General features: G+C 45.5%; 1 protein-coding gene across 3 annotated transcripts in view; it reads right to left on the bottom strand.

Annotated features, from left to right (window-relative positions):
• Positions 1–520: 520 nt before the first annotated feature.
• The window catches only part of LOC144770734 (sialic acid-binding Ig-like lectin 13), a 767,717-nt gene continuing 745,605 nt past the window's right edge, over positions 521–22,632 (bottom strand). For 2 of the 3 annotated variants that reach the window (XM_078655472.1, XM_078655473.1), the window contains 2 exons: positions 12,048–12,138; positions 521–5,378 (listed from right to left, as the gene is read on the bottom strand). In XM_078655472.1, coding sequence (XP_078511598.1) covers positions 5,193–5,378; positions 12,048–12,138 — 277 coding nt within the window. In that variant the 3' untranslated portion in view covers positions 521–5,192. The remainder of the gene's footprint in view (positions 5,379–12,047; positions 12,139–22,632) is intronic. The other variant, XM_078655474.1, reaches the window with a different exon arrangement.

Here is a 22,632-nt window from a genome sequence, read left to right as displayed (position 1 = left end):
AAGATTCATCTGCCCAATTGCTACAGCTTTACTGAAGGAAATTACCAATGTTTTCCCAGAGACCAGTGACAAAAAGAAACTATTCACTCAAAGCTATGATGGTGCTAGTGTGAATAGTGGAGCCTCTGGTGAGTCCAGAAAAAGTTAAAGATGTTTACCCCGATACACATTATATGCATTGCTACGCCCGTCGACTACATTTGATTATGGAGCAACCAGTAACAAGGATCTCAAAGTAAAAAAAAAATGCTATTTGGGGTGGATTTCCAGCATTTTTTCTCAAGATCTCCAAACAATAACTGAAATTCTCCATGACATAGTTGGCAGAATACTCCAGAAAGGTCCCAGCTCACTGGAATGTCTGAAATGTCCATATAAGCACTGTCAGTATGATCTATGACTATAGAGAAGATTTGATCAAATGCTTTTAGACCATTGAAAGTAGCTGTCATTTTGAATCTGTTTCTGTAGATGAGGCCCATGGATTCATCAGTACATTGGAAGACAAGCGGTTCCTTTTCATACTTTTTTATTTCATAACATAATGCCCCATGTAGCCATATTAAACAACCAATTTCAAAAGCAGGACAAATAAGCTTTATATGTCCAAAGAGCAACAGCAGATTTTGGCAGCAGCATCACCCTTGTCAAGGCATCCATTGACAATCTACGTACAAGGCTGCCAGTGGAATCTAATGGGCATATTTATGGCTTTTGTGGTGCAGTGCAGGGCAGAACAGCAAGTCATCTTGCTTCGCTGCCCTGAGTCACAGGGAAGGAACATGAATGAGCTATATTTATCCAATAAGGTGCATTCCTGTCCTTTTCCCTTGTGCTGGCACTGTTTGGACTGCCTAGTACCAACACAGGCACCATTGCAACATGGTGCAAGGGTGCCTATGTTGCAGGCAGGATTGCTTTTGTGCCTGAAGTGGCACCTCCCTTCACAAAAACAATCCCGAGAGGCTTTTTCCTCTTACTATGTGTTCTACAGAGTGCAAAATGCATCACACAAAAAAAGTGGAAAAAACAAGGCAAAATAAATGCACTGCATTACATTATTCAAGATTAATGAAGCTAAGTGAGGTCATGCAAGGTGGCCTTGTGTGGATTCATACATCTGATTTTACATTTGCCTCACTCTTTCAGTATGTTATGTGGTGCAAGAGTGATGAAAAGGGGTTCAATATTATACCATGCCTCAGAACTGAAATAAATGTCTTTGTACTAGTCACTGAACACGTTTATGATACTATCATTGTTCATGCCAAAGTACGCTTTGAATTTACCAAACATCTTCAAGTGCTACTTTACTCCAAAATGACCACTTTGAGAGACATGACAGTTTGTTACCAAATTCAATTCTCACGAAAACTATAAAGTCATATACCATACGGGACAAAGAAAAACTGAGCACTGTACTATCAACCATATATGAGCGGCCTGAATTTCAAAGAGCTAGTGGTGCCATTCCTTTATTTAGTGTTTTTGTTGAAAACAATCTACAAGAACCATTTTCAGAGACAATACTGCTTTTCAGCTCTGAAGAGAATAAAATCATTCTCAAGGAAAACTATGATAGAGACTAGTCTGAATGCATTGGCTTTGGTGTCTGTAGAAAAAAGAACTCATCAGAGACATTCCAGACTTAAATAAGTGTAATTTAGAGAAGTTAGTCACTCAGAAAAAAACACACAATGTGCGTTTTTGACTTATATAGCTATATTAGAATGACAGATTTTTCAGTTTTCTTGATCTAGTGCTTTACAAACCACAATCAGTTGCTGTTAAATGCTTTTTTATTCATCAAACAGATATATACACTTTTCATTTTTGCTTCTTTTGGGTTTGTGTAATTATTTAGTGTGTGCTTTTTTATTTCTTGATGCTGCTTAAAAGTTTAACATTTTGAATGGCTGTTACTTGTTTAATGATCTTGTTTAAATAAAAAGATTGGAAACTAAGCTCTGTCACTTTAACAGTTTGTGTTCATTTAATAATGTTTCTTAACATGTTATCCATTGGGTGTGTTTTTAACTATTTGTTAATGCTGCAGTAAAGTTTACATGTTTATAACAAAAAATATTTGGTACATTAAATGTGTACAACATTTTTTCCCCAATTTTTCCTGTACTACTATGTGTGTTCTTATGTTTATATTTATGCTAACGTTTTTTATCTTACTATTTAAAAATGAAATCTATTTTTAAAAATGTTTTATTTTCTTATCATAACTTTTGAAACACTTCATAAACCATATCAGTCACTTTTTTATATCTCTGCTTTCCCTCCCATAAGCCGGTCAGGTTTACACATATTTTGCACCATAAGCCGTGCTGGTATATAGTTCTTCTGTGCATGTTCATTTATACTCCACAAATGCTATATTTTGCAATACAAAAAGTTCAAGCATGAAATGCTATGGATTTGATCTGTCTTTGTCAGTATTTGCCATGTACCTTGTTGCCACCTGGCTGGGACGTGATGGCTTGATCAACCAATACAGTATAGAACTAGAGATGTGTTACTGGTAGGAAAAACTTGGAGCGCGGAATCTCACTTGTTTGCTGTGCCTGGCTTCCGGGTCATAGGGCATTTTGCATGCAGACCAGTTTTAGGCTTGGGAAAATGTTTGACTTGTTTCTAATGTTTTCTTCACACTAGTGCTTTAAGATGCCATATTTAGAGACCCCCTTTGAACACTTTTATCTACCATTAAGTCAATGTTTTTCCAAATTTTTGCTGCCTTCGGGCTTGTTCACTTGCTCATATACTTGGGTATAAAGTTTACACTCCTGCACTTTTGAAATTCACCAGCTACCACTAGTACGTGGTCCGTTTACCATAGATTCTGTGCTTATTGCCCCCGATGTGGCAGCTCATGGCTTGATCTGAACCTTGGCCTTCAGACCATTGCATCGAGATTTATGGGCTCATTATGATACTGATTATGATCACACAGGATATTTTCACTGCCAAATTGACAGACCCCCTTCTTGATGGATTGGAACCTGCGAAACCACCCCTCCACACCCCCAGTACCTTGAGACCTTACGGGTGAGTAGCCGCTCTTAACAAGCACCTGATTTGATTTGATGGCGTTGGGACTCCAAATGTGTATGCGGTGGACGGCAAGTCCGTCTGCCACAGTTCCGCAATGCCTTCCTTTTTTACCTGCCTTGCGGAACCCAGAACCAGGACAGCCTTGCGGCGGTGCCTTGCAGGCACCACTGTAGGGATTACGGTATCCCTTTCGCCTGTCTTTTTGCTGCAGTTATCCTGCCGCAAAAAGACAGGCAGACTCTGGATTCGGGGCCCCGTTGCGGGCCCCATCTGTGGGGGCTAGGGGTGCACCAGGGGGTACTCATTGTACCCCCCCTTTATTTCCATGCACCAAGTGCCAGGCACCACGTAGTGCAGAGAAATGCGGTGCATGCACTTTTGACATTGTGCACAGTGCTGCAGCCAGCAGCACCGTCTGCAATGTTAAAAGCCCAGGATGCACCTGCCAGTGTGGCAGGCACATCCTAACATGTGTGACGGGACCAACTCACGTCTGGCGGGCGGTCCCAGCACTGCTACCATGGCGGGCGGACTGCTGTCTGCTAGCCATCGTAATGTCTCCAATCAAACACCTATCTCTGAATTGAAAAGCCAGACTGATTTTGATGTGGAGGTTCTTCCTTTATTGTTCAGACAGCTAAACTAAGAACCCAAAGTACTGAGGACATGGCTATTTGCCAACAAGGAGAATACTTTTAGCATGTTGTTAATTATTCATAATTGTTCCCCCATTCTAACTGCACTTGCTTCATTTTGTAACATGTCAAAAGCATATCCCTAGCCATTGTGGACTGCGCATACTCATAGCCCTTCTACAACAATGCTGCACAGTTGCACTGCTAGCTTCCGTACAGCTTCTTAATCTCTAACCAGCACAACATCAACATAGCTGCACATAATATTTGCTGAATCACAATTGGAGCCTGCCATCTACATATACACTTAGGCATCTTGTACAGTCCTGCAATTTGCACTTTCCCACATTAAGTCACCAATGCTTGACCACCACAATTCTAAGGCTTCCTGTCTTATACTCCTAATAACAATTTCTGTCAAATGCATCTTCCATGTTATGCTGCTGTAGACTGCAATACATGCAGTACAAATGGAGAACCTATACTGCAATCACCCAAACAACGCGCTCCAAACTACAACTAGATCACATTAACCAACACCTTATCATACATATACATACATCAATCTGTACACCTCGATGAAGGTGATAAATGTTTTCATAATCCCACTGCTATAAGCAAAAGGTAGGCAATCAAGTATTTTATGTTGACACACGTGAACCTCAAAAGGTTCTACTGTAACCATCAGTAAAAATACAATCCTGCACCAGACGTTTTTAGAGTTGTAACGACCCCTATATGCCTAATTTCTGTCTCGGTGTTTCCTTTCACTGATTAACACTCTCAATAGTGATCTGAGTAATCTATACACATACAATTACAAAACTACTCATCTCTGCACAGGGTTTTATGACAAAGTGTTTTAGAATATGCAAGGACAGTAAAACCTTATTGTTCAATTGCAAGAAATAACCATGTTGTAGTCACAACTAAACAAAGAAAAAAGGTCTAAAAAGACAGTTCACCCCTTGCAAAATGGACCATGGCTGTTATTTCTCTTTGGGTTGCAATCCTTCTATGAAGTACATTTCCTAAAGAAGCTTACTCCCAGGTTGAATTTTCAGTAATTCAGTATCCTCTTGATAACTGTGGTAATGTTGATTTAAAAGATGGATTTTATTTTGTTAGACACTTAACGACTCCCATCTTCATCTAGGTCGCTGTTATTTATTGGATACATGATTGAGAAGCTCCAAACCCAAATGCCAGCACAGATAGTTATCAACAAGAAAGGTTAACTACAATCCAAGCAATGGAGTCTATCATTGTTAACGCATATGAGATTCAATGGATCATAATGTACGTTATCCAACAAATTATCGCTATCATCAGCAGTCCAGAATGAATGTTCACTGGAGTAACAGATGCTTGCTAGAAGTACTCAAGAAGCATAGGCATATAATAACATGCACATGCATATGTGGGATGTAATTTTTAGCTTACAGGAAACATAAGGAGCCCACAGTTTCTTGGGCAATTACGAAAGCCCATCATTTAGTGCACTTTGACCTCTGAATACAAGGCGTCTTCTGGAAGCGGGCTGGGTTTACTTCCAGGCTTGGCTCTGGAAAAGTGTATTGTTGCATACTGAAGGTTGTCCTTGCTGAAGTTCTCAAACATATCTTCTTTGGAGTCCATTGTGCTGGCACCAGAACATGGATTATTTTCAGCTCTAGGAATCTACAGAAAATGCAGGTAAAGGGAAGAAGAATTAGGTAACATAGATGTACACCTGGCAGGAAAAGTAAAGCTCCAGAACCAGGAGGTTCTCCCAAGTTTTGTATCACACCTTTTAAAGGATTTAATTTGCATCGAATTTGACTGAATCGATGAACACGTGTTCATTAGACTGCTGTTATGACCATAACTTCATTTATTTCTTCTAATGAAGTCTACCTGAGATTGCTTTTAAGTGAATCCATAAAAGGTATGTAATCTCACTTGTTATATGTTTCTAAAGTGCATGGAGTTGGTCTGCACAATATGCTTTTGAAAATGTGTTATTATTTGCCCTCCTCCTTCAGTTGCTTTCTTCGTGTGATTAAAGAGATCAAACTTATCTTGCAAAAACGTTCTAGTAAATATGATCAATGAAAGCAAGTATAAAAATCGTACACAAATGACACAATATGAATCTTACAGCTTAGTAAAGATGTGGCCTTTGTGCCCTGAAAATACACCCCTTAATTTTCCGAGCTAATCCCGGGCACATGCAGAACAGTTTTTAATGGCTGAGTATAAAGAACAGTAAGACTCTACTCACTCGAGTGTTAACAGGCATTCATGTTCCCACACCTGGTAAAGGACAAGTTCCATTAAACACAAGTCCTGAGTCATAGAAAGGGATCTGTTTTTGTCGCCTTACTTCTGTCACAGACACCAGTGCCACAATGAACTTCCAAATACAGATCCCTCAAAAACACTCTTGCTCCTCACTCCTGACCAGAAACCAACACTCAATCAACCAATCACGTGTTTATTAAGCATGACTACTCACCAGTAACGGTCTCAGGGCGCTGGGGGAGTAGGGTGCAGGATACAGACCATCAAGGAGGGGGTCTGTCGAAGAGCCAAGTTTTGAGGTTTCTTGTGAAGATGGGGAGTGATGTTGTGTGTCTGAGGTGGAGCGGTAGGGCGTGCCAGGCTCCGGCCAAGAGGCAGAAGAAGGAGCAGCACCAGATCTGTTCTTTCTGGTGTGGGGGACCACGGCGTAGGAGAGCTGGGCTGATCGCAGGGTTCTTTGGGGGTGCGTGGAATTTGAGTTGGCTGTTCAGGTATGCTGGTTCAGTGTTGTGGAGGGCTTTGTGTGCGCGTGTGAGAATCTTGAAGGTGATTCTAGCCTCAATGGGGAGCCAGTGGAGTGTGGGTAGATGCTGGGAGATATGGCAGTGTCTTGTCAAGTTGAGGACCAGTCTTTCAGCGGTGTTCTGGATTCTTTGTATCTTGTGGTTGAGGTTTTTGTTTATTCCAGCATAGAGTATGTTGCCGTAGTTGAGTCTGCTGTTGACAAGGGCATGAGTGACAGTCTTTCTGTGCTCAAGGGGGATCCATTTAAAGGTCTTACATAGGACGCGGAGGGTGTAGAAGCAGGAAGATGAGCCAGAGTTGATCTAGTGGTCCATTTTTAGCTCAGAGTCCAGGATGATTCAAATGGTTGAGTGCGTGGTATGTGGGGGTGGCTGGGCTTCCGAGGGCGGGGGGCCACCAGGTGTCATTCCAAGCATCGGGGTTTGGGCCCATGATGAGTACTTCTGTTTTGTTGGTGTTGAATTATAGGCAGCTGCCTTTCATCCATTTGCCAACAGCTTCCATGCCATCTTAAAAGTTGTGTTTGGCTGTGTTGGGTTCGTTGGATAGGGAGAGGATAAGTTGGGTGTCATCTGTGTATGACACAATGTTGAGTCTGTGGCTTTTGATGATGGGGTGAGCGGAGCCATGTAGACATTGAAGAGCATGGGGCTGAGGGAGGACCCCTAGGGGACTCCGCAGTGGTTAGTATAGAGTCCGAGAGGAGAGGAGGGAGTCAGACCCACTGCGTTCTGCCGGAGAAGAAGGAGTGGATCCAGTCGAGGGCCTTGTCCCAGATCCCTGCGTCGTATACTCTGCATGTTAGGGTGAAGAGGGAGACTGTGTCAAAGGCTGCGGGATGGTCGAGGAGGATGAGGGCTAATGTTTCTCCTCTGTCCAGTAGGGAGTGGATGCCGTCAGTTGCGGCAAGGAGGGTGGGTTCTGTGTTGTGTTTTTTTCTGAAGCTGGATTGGGAGGAGTTGAGGATGTTGTGCTCTTCGATGCAGGTAGCGAGTTGGCTGTTGATGGCTTTCTTTATGACTTTCCCTGGAAACGGGAGCAGGGAGATGGGTCTGTAGTTTTTGAGGTTGGTGGGGTCTCGAGGACTTCTCCAGGATTGATCTTGGCGTGTTTCCAGTTGTCGGGGAAGGAGGCGTTCGCCAGGTTGATGGTGTGACGGGGTATGGGTACAATGATGTTGGCGGCTCTGTTGAAGATGTGGTAGGGCACGGGTTCGTGGGGGCCTGGAGTGGATTGATTTCATTGTCTTCAGTGTTTCTTCGGTGGTGAGGGCTGTCCAGTTGTCAATCATTGGCTTCAGGGTGTTGTGGGTGGCTCGTGAGAGTTCAGAGTGTTGGTTGTCTTCATCTAAGTTTTCGTAAATGTTCTTGATTTTGTGGTGTAAGAAGGTGCTGACCTTGTTGTAGAGGTCTTGTGAGGGGGGAATGTCAGTAGACTCTCTGGTCAGTTGGGCAAACTCCTCGATGATGCTGAAGAGGTCTTTGCTGTTGTGCGTTGTGTGTGGAGATTCTGTCTTCAATTGCTTTTTTAGGGGTGGGCGTTGGTTGCAGCTCTGAAGATTTTGTTGGCTTCTGTGGATTTGGAGTTCCTCCAGGCCTTTTCGAGGTGGCGGCATGTGCTTCTGGACTCCTGAAGTTGGATGGTAAACCATTTGGCTTTTTTGGTGTGTGTGTTGTTGTTCTTCTTGAGGGGGCTATGGTGTTGGCGATGTCGGAGATCCATCTGTGCAGAGTTCAGGCTGCGGTTTTGGGGTCGTCGTCTTCCGTGGTGGTTGGGTTGGAGTTGCTGATTGAGGAGGTGAGCTGGTCATTGGTGATTCTGGACCAGTTTCTTCATGGTAGCAGGTGCTGGTGTCTGTGGATGGTGGGTGTTCTGAAGGTGAAGTGGACGCATCTGTGGTCTGTCCACGGCAGATCGGTGGTGTGGCTGAAAGTGATGGAGTTTCCTGTTATGAAAAAGGGGTCAAGGATGTGTCCTGCTAAGTGTGTGGGTTCGATCATGATCTGGCAGAGTCCAATGTTGTGGATGTTATCCAGGAGGTATGTGGTGTTGGGGTCTAGTTGGTTGTTTAGGTGGAAGTTGAGGTCTTCCAACAAGGGGTAGTTGGTGGGTGTGATGGCTTGCTAGGAGATGATATCCGTGATGGAGATGATGAAAGGTCCACAGGGTCCGGGGGGTCGGCAGATGAGAGTTCCTCGGAGGGTGGTGGTAGGGCTGGCCTGTATCTTGAAGTGTAGGTGGCCCATCAGGTCTGTGGGCTCACCGGAGATAGTGCTCAGCCGGGGGTCGATTTGTGGATGATGCCGATTCCTCCTCCCGGGCGGGTGGGGCGGTCCTTCCACGAGATCTTGTATTCTTGGGGAATGGCGATGGCGATGTCCGGTCCTGAGGTGGTGTTGGTCTAGGTTTCGGTAAAGAATGCTACATCTGGGGTGGTGCTGTCGATGAGTTCCCAGATTTTTGTGGTGTGTTTGTGGAGTGATCGGAAGTTGAAGAGGATGCATTGCAGGGTCTTCGGTTTGGTTGTGTTCTTGCGGGCGGGTAGTGCTGTGTCCGTGTTGCAGCGGTGACAGTTGAAGAGTCCGTGGGTGTCGGCTGGTGATGCTAGCTTGCAGTTGTTTTGTGGACTGAGTTGAGTGCGTGGAGTGCCGCTGGGTTGTAGCGTTGGCGGTGCGGAAGTCCGTGTTTTCTGATGCTGTTTACGGTAGGGCGCAGACGGGCTTGCCATTAGCGCACCAGCAGCCGCCATTAAGTAATGGTTGGGGAGGGCTGGTGAGCTGGGAAGCAGGAGCGGTGAGGGGACCTGGCCTGTGCTGGTTGCACTGGGGGGGAGGGGCCACGAGGGTAGCAGTGGCAGAAAAAACGGGGGGAAAGCAAGCAATAGAAGAAGAGGAGAAAAAGAGTAAAAGGGTGAAAAGGGAAAAAAGATATATAGAGTACAAGGATGAGAAGAATAAAGGGTGATATGGAGCAGAAAGGAGGAGGAAAGTGCTATAGAGAGTGAAAAGGTGAAAAAGCTGAAGAGTTGAAAAACCGAGCAGAAAGGGGCAGAAAGCGTAGCGAGAGAAAAGAGTCAGAGGTCCACTGGACCACCAGGGATGAGGCGCAGGTATAACCTGCGGGTGGAGGAGGGCCTCGAACACCAACACTACGGGAGTGCAGGGCTCAGAGAGGCCTCACCTAATGGTGGAGCTTCGAGGGTGGGAGAGGAGTTTTGGGGGCAGATATAGGAGCCCTAATACCAGTCGGAAACGGCCGATTTCGGCCGTTTCCGACCGGTATTGCGGTTTTCAGATGTAGGGGGCTGAAAATTACAGAATCGGTATACTTACCGATTCGGTAAAATTACCGATTCGGTAAATTACCGAATCGGTAAATATACCGATTCTGTAACTCCAAATGTAGGTGGCACAGTTTACAGTGCCACAGGCCCTTAAGAATCGGTATTTTACCACACAATCCTATTGCGACCCCTGATGAAGGGTTTATTTAAAACCCGAAATGCATTGGTCTTTTTATTATTTTTAAAGAATTGTTCAAATACAATGCAACTTTGCATAGAATGTGATGATAACAGTAACTAGAGTGCATCAAAAGTTGTTAGTTATTGACTGTTGATGTTAAACAAACTTGATGTATAAAAGGGTTTTGAATATATGTGTTTACTTTTTTGAGTATAAGTTTGAGTAATGTTGACATTAAACAATTGAGAAAAGATTTATTTGAGAAATGAAACCTTAGGGACATAGGCAGAGCGTTTTGCGGACCTCGGTGTTCCAAGGCCTCGACAGTGCGATATTCAAGTTTTTGGGGGGTTCGGGCCGAACCCCCAGCAGGGCAGCTGTCCAAGTTTAGATTTACAACTTTGAACTAGAAAAACTTGGCGATAATTTAGGTGTGCATGTCTACAGATTTACATAGCAAATTCAATTGGAAATACCTCCTATTACGAGTTTTCAACAGAGAAATAAGGCGCACATGCAGAACTGGATTTTATCACACTGAATTTCGCATGGTACGACTTTTCTGAGGGCTGTGTCTACCAGTTGACTGCTCTAACGGGAGATGTACTTTTACTAAGTGCAGATATTGTCTGTTCCAAAACAGTGGATAGACAACTGTTAAATGATAATAAAAGCTGCACTGGGTGTGTAGGTGGCAGAACAGAGGACATTAGATTTTTAAATTTCTAGACTGTGTCATTAATCTCAATTTTAGGTCAGACGGCAGATTGAGTAAGATTAGTTTGGGAAGCTGAAATAGAGAGTTTATTAGCAATTGTAATATTAATTTGAGTCAAGACATGGTCAGGAAATGAATCTGCCATGTTAACTAATTTAATTTTCTTCCATAGAACACTTCCATGATTGAGCTGGATGCTTCTCCACGCAGTAAACAATATAAGATAATCTGATTCCACACAGAGTTCACCAGTTTCAGTAAAACTGCTCTCCTACCCTCGAAGCTCCACCATTAAGTGAGGCCTCTCTGAGCCCTGCACTCCCGTAGTGTTGGTGTTTGAGGCCCTCCTCCACCCTAGGTTATACCTGAGCCTCATCCCTTGTGGTCCAGTGCACCTCTGACTCCTTTCTCTCGCTCTGCTCTCTGCCCCTTTCTGCTCTGTTTTTCAACCCTTCAGCTTTTTCACCTTTTCACTCTCTGCAGCACTTTCCTCCTTCTTTCTGCTCCATATCACCCTTTATTCTTCTCATTCTTGTACTCTTGATATCTTTTTTCCTTTTTCACCCTTTTGCTCCTTTACTCTTTTTCTCCTCTTGTTTTATTGCTTGCTTTCCCCCGTTTTTTCTGCCACTGCTGCCCTCGTGGCCCCTCCCCCCAGCGCAACCAGCCCAGGCCAGGTCCCCTCAACGGTCCTGCCTCAAAGCTGACCGGTTCTCCCCAACTCCTACTTAATGGCGGCAGCTGGTGCACCGAAGGCAAGCCCGTCTGCGCCCTACCACGAACACCACCAGAAACAGTGGACTTCCGCACCTCCAATGCTACAACCCAGCGGCACGTCACGCACTCAACCCAGGCCACAAAAACAACTGCAAGCTAGAATCGCCAGCAGACACCCACGGACTCTTCATCTGTCACCGCTGCCGGCACACCTGCAGCACCGCCAGCAACACGTACCCAGCACTACCCGCCCGCAAGAACACAACCAAACCAAAGACCCTGCAATGCGTCCTCTTCAACTTCTGATTACTCCACAAACACACCACCGAAATCTGGGATCTCCTCGACAGCACCACCCCGGATGTAGCATTCTTTACCGAAACCTGGACCAACACCCCCTCAGGACTGGACATCGCCATTGGCATTCCCCAAGAATACAAGATCTCGCGGAAGGACCGCCCCACCCGCCCGGGAAGAGGAATCGCGACTGCTTGCTAATAGGGAGATGAAATTATCGCTGCTTCAGTGGGAAACAGTCCCGCTAAAGTGGCAATAAGGCCCTTGATAATATGCCCCAAAGTGTTTTGTCTGTCAATTATCTCCAAGTTGACTTTCTGACGGTACCTTAAAAACAATACATACCTTGGGGGTCTTCTTAACTACACTGTAGATTGGGATACTGTCAGCCACTGTTTCTTTTACATTGCTGGCTCCTTCTTTGTTATCCCTTTTCCTGCATTTAAAAAAATCCTCATATGTAATGTCCAAAACAATTTGATTATTCTGTTAATGTTAGCATAAGACTTCCAAAAAGTATCTGCATCAAACATGAAAGTATGACTTCATCTAAATGAATGTGAATGTGAGCATAAACCAAGATCTAGGTGTGCATGCATGAGTGTTTGCATCAATATATGGAGCATCTGTATGCATTGTATGCTTCTTTCACCAAAGATCGATGATGATTGAAATGAACATACAACAGGGTGTTATACACTGGCATGATGGTTTGTATGTGCACACATGAACATTTGCAAAATCAAGATGGTTTGCATATTGAATCATACAGGTTTAACATCACATACACTTGTGTTATCTACACATGTGCATCATAGTTAGTAATCAAATCCATAAATGTTTCAATTCAGATGCATAATAGTTTCAAGATCCATGGCAGCTGCCATGGGGGCCAGAGCTATCATCACCCACTCCCTAAAGTGAGGTTTAATCCCAAAAGATCTCTAAACTGTCTACATCAAAACTACTATCAGGCACCAACCCAGTGCTCTCTTGTAACAAGTGCCAAACCTACAAACTGCCTACACATAAATATCATTTAAAGTAGTGGAGAATGATCTTTCTCGATTACCCTCTCAAGATTCCTCACTGTCAGGAGAACATAATCGGCAAAATGGGACTATTTCAAGCTTCTAGTGGGCTCCAGTGCAGTAGCACACTTTGCTGTTAGACCTCTCAGTCATCTTTGAAATGGTTCATCATTACACTCTGCTATGGAAACTTAAATCTATAGTGAAGAAAGGAACTGCCCTTCCCCAGATTCAGCTATTCTTGGCTAACATATATCCCTCATTCTATCATCGTCTCCATTCTGCTCTCACCCTCTTATCTCAACACTCTGGGGGTACCTCAAACATCTACCTTCACCCACGTTCCATTAACATATACCTTAGACCAAAATAGCTGATATCCTCCTTCAACCTCAACTGCTACAATCATGTTGTTGACACACAGATTATGACAAAACATTAAAGCCCCTCTGTGTTAGATTTCTGTGAGATGGGTCAATGATTCCTCCTGGTGGATCACTGGATGTGAATAAATTACCTAAAACTCAATATACCAGACATTGAAACAAGACGTTTGTGGTAAATGGAAACATTATCAACTGTCGTCCATCTGTTTGGCCGACATTCTAATCCACTGATTTCAAGTAAAAGATCCTTGATTATTTAAGTGCATCAAGTTACAAAGGGATTCTTTGAAATGAGAAGATGCCCAGATCAAATCTTCCCTTATTTAGGATTCCACCAAAAGGCGCACACCACCATCAGCATAGTGCTTTGCTTACTAGCAGGCACCAAATGTATATACCTTGGGGCATGAATCTAAGTGATTCAGAAGCTACAGAGAATCCAGAGAGCTGCTGTCAGCTGATATCAAGCCATACATTTGATCTAAATTTCAGTTTCTACACTGACTGCTGACGGCTAGATGTAGAAGATTATAATAAATGTGCACCCTTCTTCCTGCCATTCAAAGCTTACGTCTCGGCTTACTTTGGAAAAACTAAGGCCCATATTTGTCATTGTTGGACTTGGCCCTTTTTGCAGGGTCATCCCTGAACTTTTTGCCTTCTTTCTGGTATTTTATCTGACCAGGTATTGGTAATTTTAGCACTCTGGGCACTTTATCACTTCTTTACTGTGTAAAGTTCATGTGCTCTCTATGGTAAAGATGGTAAGATTGGTCTACACCCGTTTGGCGTATTTAATTTACCTATTAGTCCCCAGTAAAGTGGTTTCTCATACACTCCGGGCCAGTAAATTAAATGCTACTGGTGAGCTTGACGCGCTGCTTGCACCACCCACCAAAGTAGCCTTTCAAACCGGTCTCAGGCCTCTGCCATTGCAGGGCCTGCGCACAAGGTTTCTGCCGCTGGGACATGGCACATAAAGTGGGTGCCATGTTTGTGCCTCCCCTTTTACTACATATCTGTCACCCCTAAGGTAAGCATTAGCAAGCCCTATGAGCAGGGTGCAATGTAGGTAAAAGGTAGGACATGTGCCTCAACTGTGTGGCATGTCCTGGAAGTGACAAACAACCATTTTGGTTTCTCACAACTGTGAGGCTGCCCTCACATAGGAATGCATTGGGGATTCCATGGCAAATGTTTCAGTGGTAATTCCTGATCTGAGAGGAGCAGCGGGATCAAGTTTGGTATGTTTGGAATAGTGGTAAAAAATACTGCATAATGCTGTGCGCAGATTTATTGTCACTATTTTAGAAATGCCATGTTTAGATGTGAGCATTTCTGTGTGCTATGTGTCTTTGTGCCTGCCTAATGTGTATTGCATGTCTGGCTCTGGAGTGACAGGGGCTGTGGAGGTGCAGTGGCTCCAGGGGGGCTGGGTTAGTCAGCGCTAGGCTGACTAGGCTGATCTGAATTTGGAGTATGGAAGGAGTAGCCACTGAGCCTTAATAGGTCTGTGCCTGTCTTGTACAATGCTAGCTCTGCCCCCCTGTGGTGTGTCCGGGGCCAGGACCTACACTGTCAATTGTAACTGTTGGGCACTTGTGAAGTGACCCCCAGAACTGGTTTGAACTTCCCTGTGCCAGGGAAGAACAAAGACAGTTGTGGTGTAAATATTGTGGCTGTGACCCCATTTTCTGTGTGCATACTTGGTTGCAGAAGGACTGCTGGCCGCCAGGAGGAACAACCACAAAGGACGGCTCCTCTGCTGGAGGGCCCTGTGAGCTGCCCAGCCTGGGCCCAGCTCTACCCGTTGTGCTGCTCCTGCCTGGAGCATAGGAGGGACTGGACTGTCATCCTTTCTGCTACTCTAGAGGAAAAGTGTGTGTAGCATTCAAATGTGCTCCCTCACTGGTTCTGCTGCCTACGGGTGAATCGCTTTCCTTTTCATTGCCCTTCCGCCCTTGCCGGTGGCTGTCGAGGGACTAGAGAGGGGAGCTGAGCCGGGAAACCTGTCCTCCTGCGGGGCGCAGCAGGGGCTCTGCTGAGTGGCCCCAGGCTGCAGAGGATCAAAACGCATATTATTTTCCCTGGGTTGGAGCTCCTTGGCGTTGCAGGGCAATGTCGAGACTGGAGGAAGCGGGCGGTAGTCAAACAGAGCCTGACTGTGAGCAGTGCTCCCGTGAGGAAAGGAGGAGCCCCTGGGTCATCTAAAGCCCATTGGGAGTGTGGCCGGTGGAGAAATTGAGCCAGCTGCCTCGCGTGCATCCAGGGCAGCAAAAATAAAGTCCAAGGAGAGCTGTGGGATGGAAGCACTCTCACTCTCTTTTCTGTAGATTGCTGTGGCAGCGAAGCCGCTGGAGACTCCGCTCCATCGTCAGGGGAAGGAGACAGAAAGTCAGGCAACGGACGCCTGGTTGTGGCAGTGCCGACGGGGGCTTCGCTCTGTGCCTGACTGCCCGAGTTTTCCATTTGGTTACTGGGCGACTGCACTGCATGGTTGTGGGAGACCCCAGAGGGAGGAACCAGTGTGAAACCTCAACGGAGGCCCCTGGGGGAAGTTCCTCCACATTCCTCCACAACTTTATCTCAAACTACAATCACCCAAAGGCATCACGCTCTTGAATTCAACGATCAGAAGCACCCAATCCTGGCTGGCTGCTAATCATCTCAAACTCAATGCCTTTAAAACAGAGTTCCTGCTGATCTCACCTCCCGCGAAGATCACTACCGCACAAATGTGGCTTAAACACCTAACGGCACTCAATGTTCAGCCCACCATCGTGGACTCAGCAAAATCTTTGGGCATAACACTTGACACCAATCTCAGCATGCTGGAACACATCAACAAAGCAACTAAGGGAGCGAACTACCAAATCAACACCCTTAGGAAACTTAAACCCTTCCTTCCAGCCAAAGACTTCCAAACTGCGGTACAATCACTAGTCATACCTCGAATAGAATACGGCAGCATCGCCCTCTGCGGTCTCCCCCTAGCTACTACGGCACCCACAAGAGCCTCTTTAAACGCCGCAGCGAGACTCATCACTGGATCAAAAAAACACTCACACATTTCCCCTGACTTCAAATCCCTGAACTGGCTGCCTTTTGAAGCCAGAATACATCTGAAAATCGCTTGCTTGACGCACAAGGCTGTCCACCTGAGCTCACCTAGATACCTCGCTCAGAAGCTGACGATTTCTGGAGGCTCCAGAAACACTAGAGGCACAAACAATCTTTTACTAAAGCCTAAAAGATTCCGCAAGCAAAAAACCTATAAACGCTCCTTCTCAGGAATGGCACCCAGGATTTGGAACTCACTCCCCCCTGAAACCAGGCTCATCCCCTCTACCATACTTTTTAAGAAAGAAGTAAAAGCTATCCTCATGGCTAAATGCACTTGAACTACTACTGGGGGTTAACTTCAAAGGCTCGATACTGATCTGTACTACTTGTTCGAACCCTTTGCATTTTTGTTTGACTTTGAAATTGACTTACTTGATTGTTTATGATATCACTTAACTGTACGTTTAACACTATTGATGTATCTGTTTATATATGCTCCCCTCCTCTGTAAAGCGCTCTGATATCTGCGAAGATCTTGTTTGCGCTATATAAAACTTTCAAAATAAAATACATAAATAAATAAATTTCTTTCCTGCTCGCCATGGCACCATATGATAACGGGCAGCTGCAGTCTCCTCTGGTGAGTAGAGCTGGGAGGGTACACTATTGGTGCAGATATTGCTATACAGCTGCACCGCCAGACGCGGGCAGCTGCAACGTGGGGCCCACATAGTTAGTGAGGACAAGGGTGAGTTGCACCCCCTCCCCAGGAGAGGTTTGTGTCCCGAATTGAGGGGTGCATTGGCAGCCACGAAGGCCATGACTTTTGGATACGGGCATTACGGGACAACCCAATATGGGCCCCCGAGGATAAGGCCAGTTGGCCTGGGGGATCACCTGGTGTCCGGTGGGGAGCAAGGACCTAAACAGATGTGTGCACCTTGCTAGTGTTACTGTGGTGCACTGCTAAATTTAGGATGTGTGCTTAATGTGACTTATGCATATTGCGTTTATGCTACCTGTGATGTTACCAGAAGTTACTGGTTGTGTTTTACTACTTATGTGCTAATGGTGATGACAGTTGCCTGATTGGCCCTGCAATGTATACATAATCCCCGGTAAAGTAATACCGAGTGCCAGGTAGCACAGTGTATATATGTGATTATGCTCTGATGTGTTTTATGGATAACACAAATACTATTTTTACATAATCTTATGTGGAGTTTCTTTTGTGGTATGCCTAGTGTGTCGCTGTTATGTGAGTGTGTTACGAAAACACCTTACACACTGACTCTGGGATAAGCCTGACTGCTCATGCCAGGCTACCAAGGGGGTAAGTAGGGTTATCTTTGGTGTGTAACTCCCTTACCCTGACTAGAGTGGTGGTTTCTGCCTGGCTTAGGTGCTTGCCCTAGCCAACCTGAAATCCCATTTCTAACATTGGTTGTCAGCGGTGAGGATAGGCCTTGTGTTTGCGCAGTACCTTAGTGATACCTGGTTGCAATACAAACTCTACAGTTTAGACTAATCACATGTTTGGGGATTTCTCATGATTATTCTTTCTCCTGAAAGTGTAATTTCTATATCGCGTTTTGTCATTCATGTCTCACCTCAGTGTTCCAGCAGTTATTGTGACAGAAACTGCATTTAATGTAAGGATTTTGCGTAGGTATACTGTGAAGGATCTAAAGAGGTTCTGTCAGGATCTTGGGTGCCAAGTGAGTAGGTTTGCAAGGAAGGTGAAACTGCAGGAGGCCGTGTTGGCCTGTTGGACATCCAGAAACCGGGTGAGCTACGAGTCTAGGAAGGAGGACCTCAAGATCAGTGAGGACTCTGGGAGAGAGGGTGCCCGACCAGCAGCCCTAGAGGGCACTGGCCCTGGAAAGATTGAGCAGGACGGAGAAAATTATAGGGCAGGGATGCCCGTTGAAAGTGAGGACCCCAGAGAGAGGGAGTCCCTTGCTGGGTCCAGTGCCGGAGGCACTGCCCCATCCCTTTCCCTGTCCCAGGAGGAGTGGGTGGATAGGAGAGAAGAAAGAGAGCATCAGCTGGAGGTGGATAGGCTCAGGTTGGAGCTAGTACAAAAGGGGGTGGTGATGGACCAATCAAACACTCACACCCAGTCAACAGATCTGGGTTTAATCCATCACCGTTCTTTAGCCCACTCTGCCACCCCAGTTCCGACATGTCCATATGAAAATCAGTCTGATCCTGTGCCTCATGGGAACAGTCCAGCCTGAACTGCCAAGCCATGCCTTCCTTGGACCGGAAACAAGCTTCCTAGGACCGGTTTCTGGCATTCTAGCCGTCTTCAGCCAGGCTTGCTTGAATCCAGTGGCGAAGTGAGCAAGGGACTCACGTCTGAGCATACCCTGCCAACTTATGGCGAACAAAGCGGTACAAAAGGGGGTGGTGATGGACAGAGCATCTGAACCAATCAAACACTCACACTCAGTCAATAGATCTGGGTTTAATCCATCACCGTTCTTTAGCCCACTCTGCCACCCCAGTTCAGACATGGCCATATGCAAATCAGTCTGACCCTGTGCCTCATGGGAACAGTCAAGCCCGAACTGCCTAGCCATGCCTTCTCCGGACCGGAAACAAGCTTCTTAGGACCAGTTTCTGGCATTCCAGCCGTCTTCAGCCAGGCTTGTTTGAATCCAGTGGCAAAGTGAGCAAGGGACTCATGTCTGAGCATACCCTGCCAACTTATGGCGAACAAAGCGGTACAAAAGGGGGTGGTGATGGACGGAGCATCTGAACCAATCAAACCCTCACACCCAGTCAAGAGATCTGGTTTTAATCCATCACTGTTCTTTAGCCCACTCTGCCACCCCAGTTAAGACATAGCCATATGCAAATCAGTCTGACCCTGTGCCCCAGGTTGGAACTAGCCCAGCTGGGTGTGGAGGAGAAAATGCTGGAGAGTAAGAAGGTCTAAGCTCAAGAGAGGATTGTGGAAAAGTGAATTTTGCCCTGTCATGTGTCCCTACGTGTTCCCCATTATATGTTATATGTGCATGATCGATATGCATATTTTCCCCCTTGCCCGAATAAAGACGCACTTATAGTTGTGTCCAACGTTAGTATGCCAGTTATCCAGTCCCCCTAAAAGCAACAAGTATTAGGCCTATGTTGCCAACGTTTTACATTGTGCACGTTAATTCATCGAGTTGCACCCGTTTCTAGGCCTCAAAGAGCCCGGATGCCAGATTCAGCCTCAAGTCTCCTGAAGCACTGCTCCGAGAGAAGCAGCCCCCACCTGCATCCCTGACCCTTCGCTCACTCTCTGCCAAGCAGCGCGGTGCCCGGCCTGGCCTGGACTGCCTGCCTGTCTGCCAAGAATATGTTATGCCTCTAGTTATCAGTTCAGCTCCTCGTCTTCACATTCCTAAGCTAACGAACCGCTTAAACATCTTCAGCTATAGTCTAGTCTTCCTGTCTCCATGCAAGTGAATTACTGCATTAATATCCATAGAAGATTCATAGCACACGCAATACATGAAGAATATATGCATGCACCAGCCTTAGTGTCAAGTAGCCTTTGTCCTGATAACTTTTAGAATCTATCAACATGTTCTCCAAACACAAGATATCAGATATGCTATAGGTACATGTCGTCCTGACATCCCAGACTTTAGTCCCCTCTTCTAGTGCAAGAGTCAAGCCCCCAGCTCTCCCCGGTTACACGTCATGGCCCGTTTGCGCGCACCACTAGGTTAAAGGTTCCAGCTGCCCAGGTAGCCCCCTCCATGTATCCACCCACTTCATGACACTTCTGTGACGTCTACATCACATGTCTTCGTGCACGCCCTGTGCACGCCTTCTTTTCACGCCCATGTGTTCTTATCTTCCGTTTGTCACTTGTTCCGCCTACTGTATGCAATGCAATTGTAATGTATTACTATATATACTATGTACTGTTAATGAGACGTTGCAGCTGCCATTCTATTCCTTTCCGTTACAGGCTATTCTGATCCTGTCCCTTCCCTTGTGTCTGATTAAAGCCTGTTCGACTCAGATACCTCGGATCCTGCCTCTTATTTATTGAGCTATCTGTTTTAGTTAATGTATAGAAAAATAGTACCGGTAATTAATTATTTATTTACCACATAATGGTGCCCGAACAGGTACGAGCCCTTTCCCCACGCGCCGGCGATGTAACGCAGGCCCCCTGACCCTTCTACAGCCGTGACGGAACCCTACCTTGCACGTGCAGATATTTCTGCTTCATCAAGTCTCCCTCAGGCCCACGGAGGAGACGGAGACTGCGGTCCAGCATCCAGACGAGGCGGTGAGGAATGCGGTTCGTCCCGACCAGAGCCCAAGCCGAGAGAGCAAGGTCCGAGGTATCCGGAGGCCCACCTGTTTCCGAAGCCCGAAGTCCGAAGCACATGCGTGGTCCGTAATGCGTAATGCGTAGCAGTAACCAGACGTCGTAGCAGTCCAGTCCAGTCCGAGGCCTTCAGTTTCTGCTTCCCGGTGAGTACCGTTGCGGGGGAAGTATCTAGACAGGTTCATTAGTTTGTCCCTGGTCCGATGGGTTTGGGTACACAGATCCAGTCCGAAGTATTCACCTAGGTGAATACGGTATGACGTGTCTCTTTATGAGACCGGTATTTTCTGTACTGTTTTAGCAGTGCATCCAGTAATTCTAGTAAGTGTGTTCTCGAGAAATTCAAGTGTTATGTTTTCAATGTACCAGGTAGTATTCTGTTCGAACTGTCATTAATGTATTTTTATGTCGTGGTATGAATGATTGTTTTGCCATTTCATTACTGTGATTATTGTGTATTATGTTCTAGTTCAAGTACGGTCCAACTATGCCTCTGTTTTCGAAATTGCGTCAGATAAAGACTAGAAAAGGGTTACTCGAAGAAGCAGTTCCTGTCCCTCCTAGGGACAGTCCAGGACATTTCATGTATCACAAGCATGGCTTAGATGCCATATTATATCTAGATTTATGGGTGGATTATACAAAGAATCTTGAAGAGAAATATAGATGGCCTGTATCAGGTACATGGGATGCAGAGTGCATCATGCGAGTAGAAGAAGCATTATGGAAAAAGAAAGCCAGACGGTCCCAGAAAGATGCCATAGAGTTATGGCGTAAAGAATCTCATAAAAGATCCGAAAAAGAATTCAGAAAAGCAGAATTAAGTAGGGAATCCTCAGAAAAAGCCCAAGAAAGGGAACTTCTAGAAGAAGGTGAACGAGTTAGAGTAGAACAGTCAGACAGACAGAGAAATGCCCTTATTAAAGGTATGTATCCTCTTCTTGCCGAGGGCTTGCCGAAGGCAACCCCGGAAGTACCCTGTAATTTACCGCCACCATTGGTCCCGACTAAGCTACGTCACAAACCGACTGCAGCTGAAATTTTTCTTTCGTCCTATTTGGACGATACTGTCCCAGAATATGCAAATCCTATTCTGCCTGCTCACCCTCAGCACCCTGTAAATAATGTAATTCCTGTTCCTCCAGCCACTGGTCCCGGAAATCCTGTCCATGTGCCAGCACCCCCGGACCAGCCCACAGTACGTGTGCCTGTTTTGCCAGTCACTTTACCAGTACATTCAGTATTAATTGACGATTCTAGTTCAGGAGGAGCGGGGGGAGGTGCTCCTACCACCCCGCCTCAAGTAAAATGACTGACGCTGAGAGACGCAGCGTTACAGCGCACGCCAAAACTGACTACATACGCAGACCTCAAGCGACACCTTACTGACTGCATATATGATTCAGTACCAGGTGAAGATTACATGATATTATATTCAGTACGTTTAAGACGAGTTGCCAACTTTTTGACCACCCTGCCTGACATGAAAGAACATCTAGACAGAATATATCATTTTATCCGTACAGGGGAGAATTCAGAAAGTATTCACGAAGCTATGGCACACAGAAAGGTCGAGATTCAAAGTATGATTTTACAGTTTTTGATTAACTGTTTAATAAGAGAACAAGATCAACCTGATAAAGACAAAGACGAGATGAAAGTCTTGACAAGATGGAGTGACAATATAGCCGAGGGAAAACACAAGTCACAGAATAGTATAGAAAGCATGTACAGAAAAATCCGTAAAGAAATTCTAAGTATACACGAGAAGGAGAAAGCAATAAGAGGAGCCGAGAAAGAGAATGACTCTTCAAGTGAAGAGGTAGACAGCGAGAATCCCGACAGAATAGCGTATGTAGGTAGAACTAGACTTTCCGATAGACATTCACGTCTAGATTACAAGAAAGTTTTTCCTCCTCCTATACCAGAACAGTGTTCTTTGGAACAAGTATTCCAGGCTACAGATAAAATTCTGAAACTACGAATAGGTTATAGTGAGCTTAGTACCATGCATGAACAAGAACTAGCCCGATCAGCCGTTCGATGGACTAGTGATTCTACCACGTTTTCGGATGAAATAGTGGCACAAATGTTTCTGAAGCTGCCCCCAG

The sequence above is a fragment of the Lissotriton helveticus genome, chromosome 7 (genome assembly GCF_964261635.1).
Source record: "Lissotriton helveticus chromosome 7, aLisHel1.1, whole genome shotgun sequence".
Taxonomy (NCBI): Eukaryota; Metazoa; Chordata; class Amphibia; order Caudata; family Salamandridae; genus Lissotriton; species Lissotriton helveticus.
Note: the sequence above shows the minus strand (reverse complement) of the source record. Positions and strands in the feature narration are given on the sequence as shown.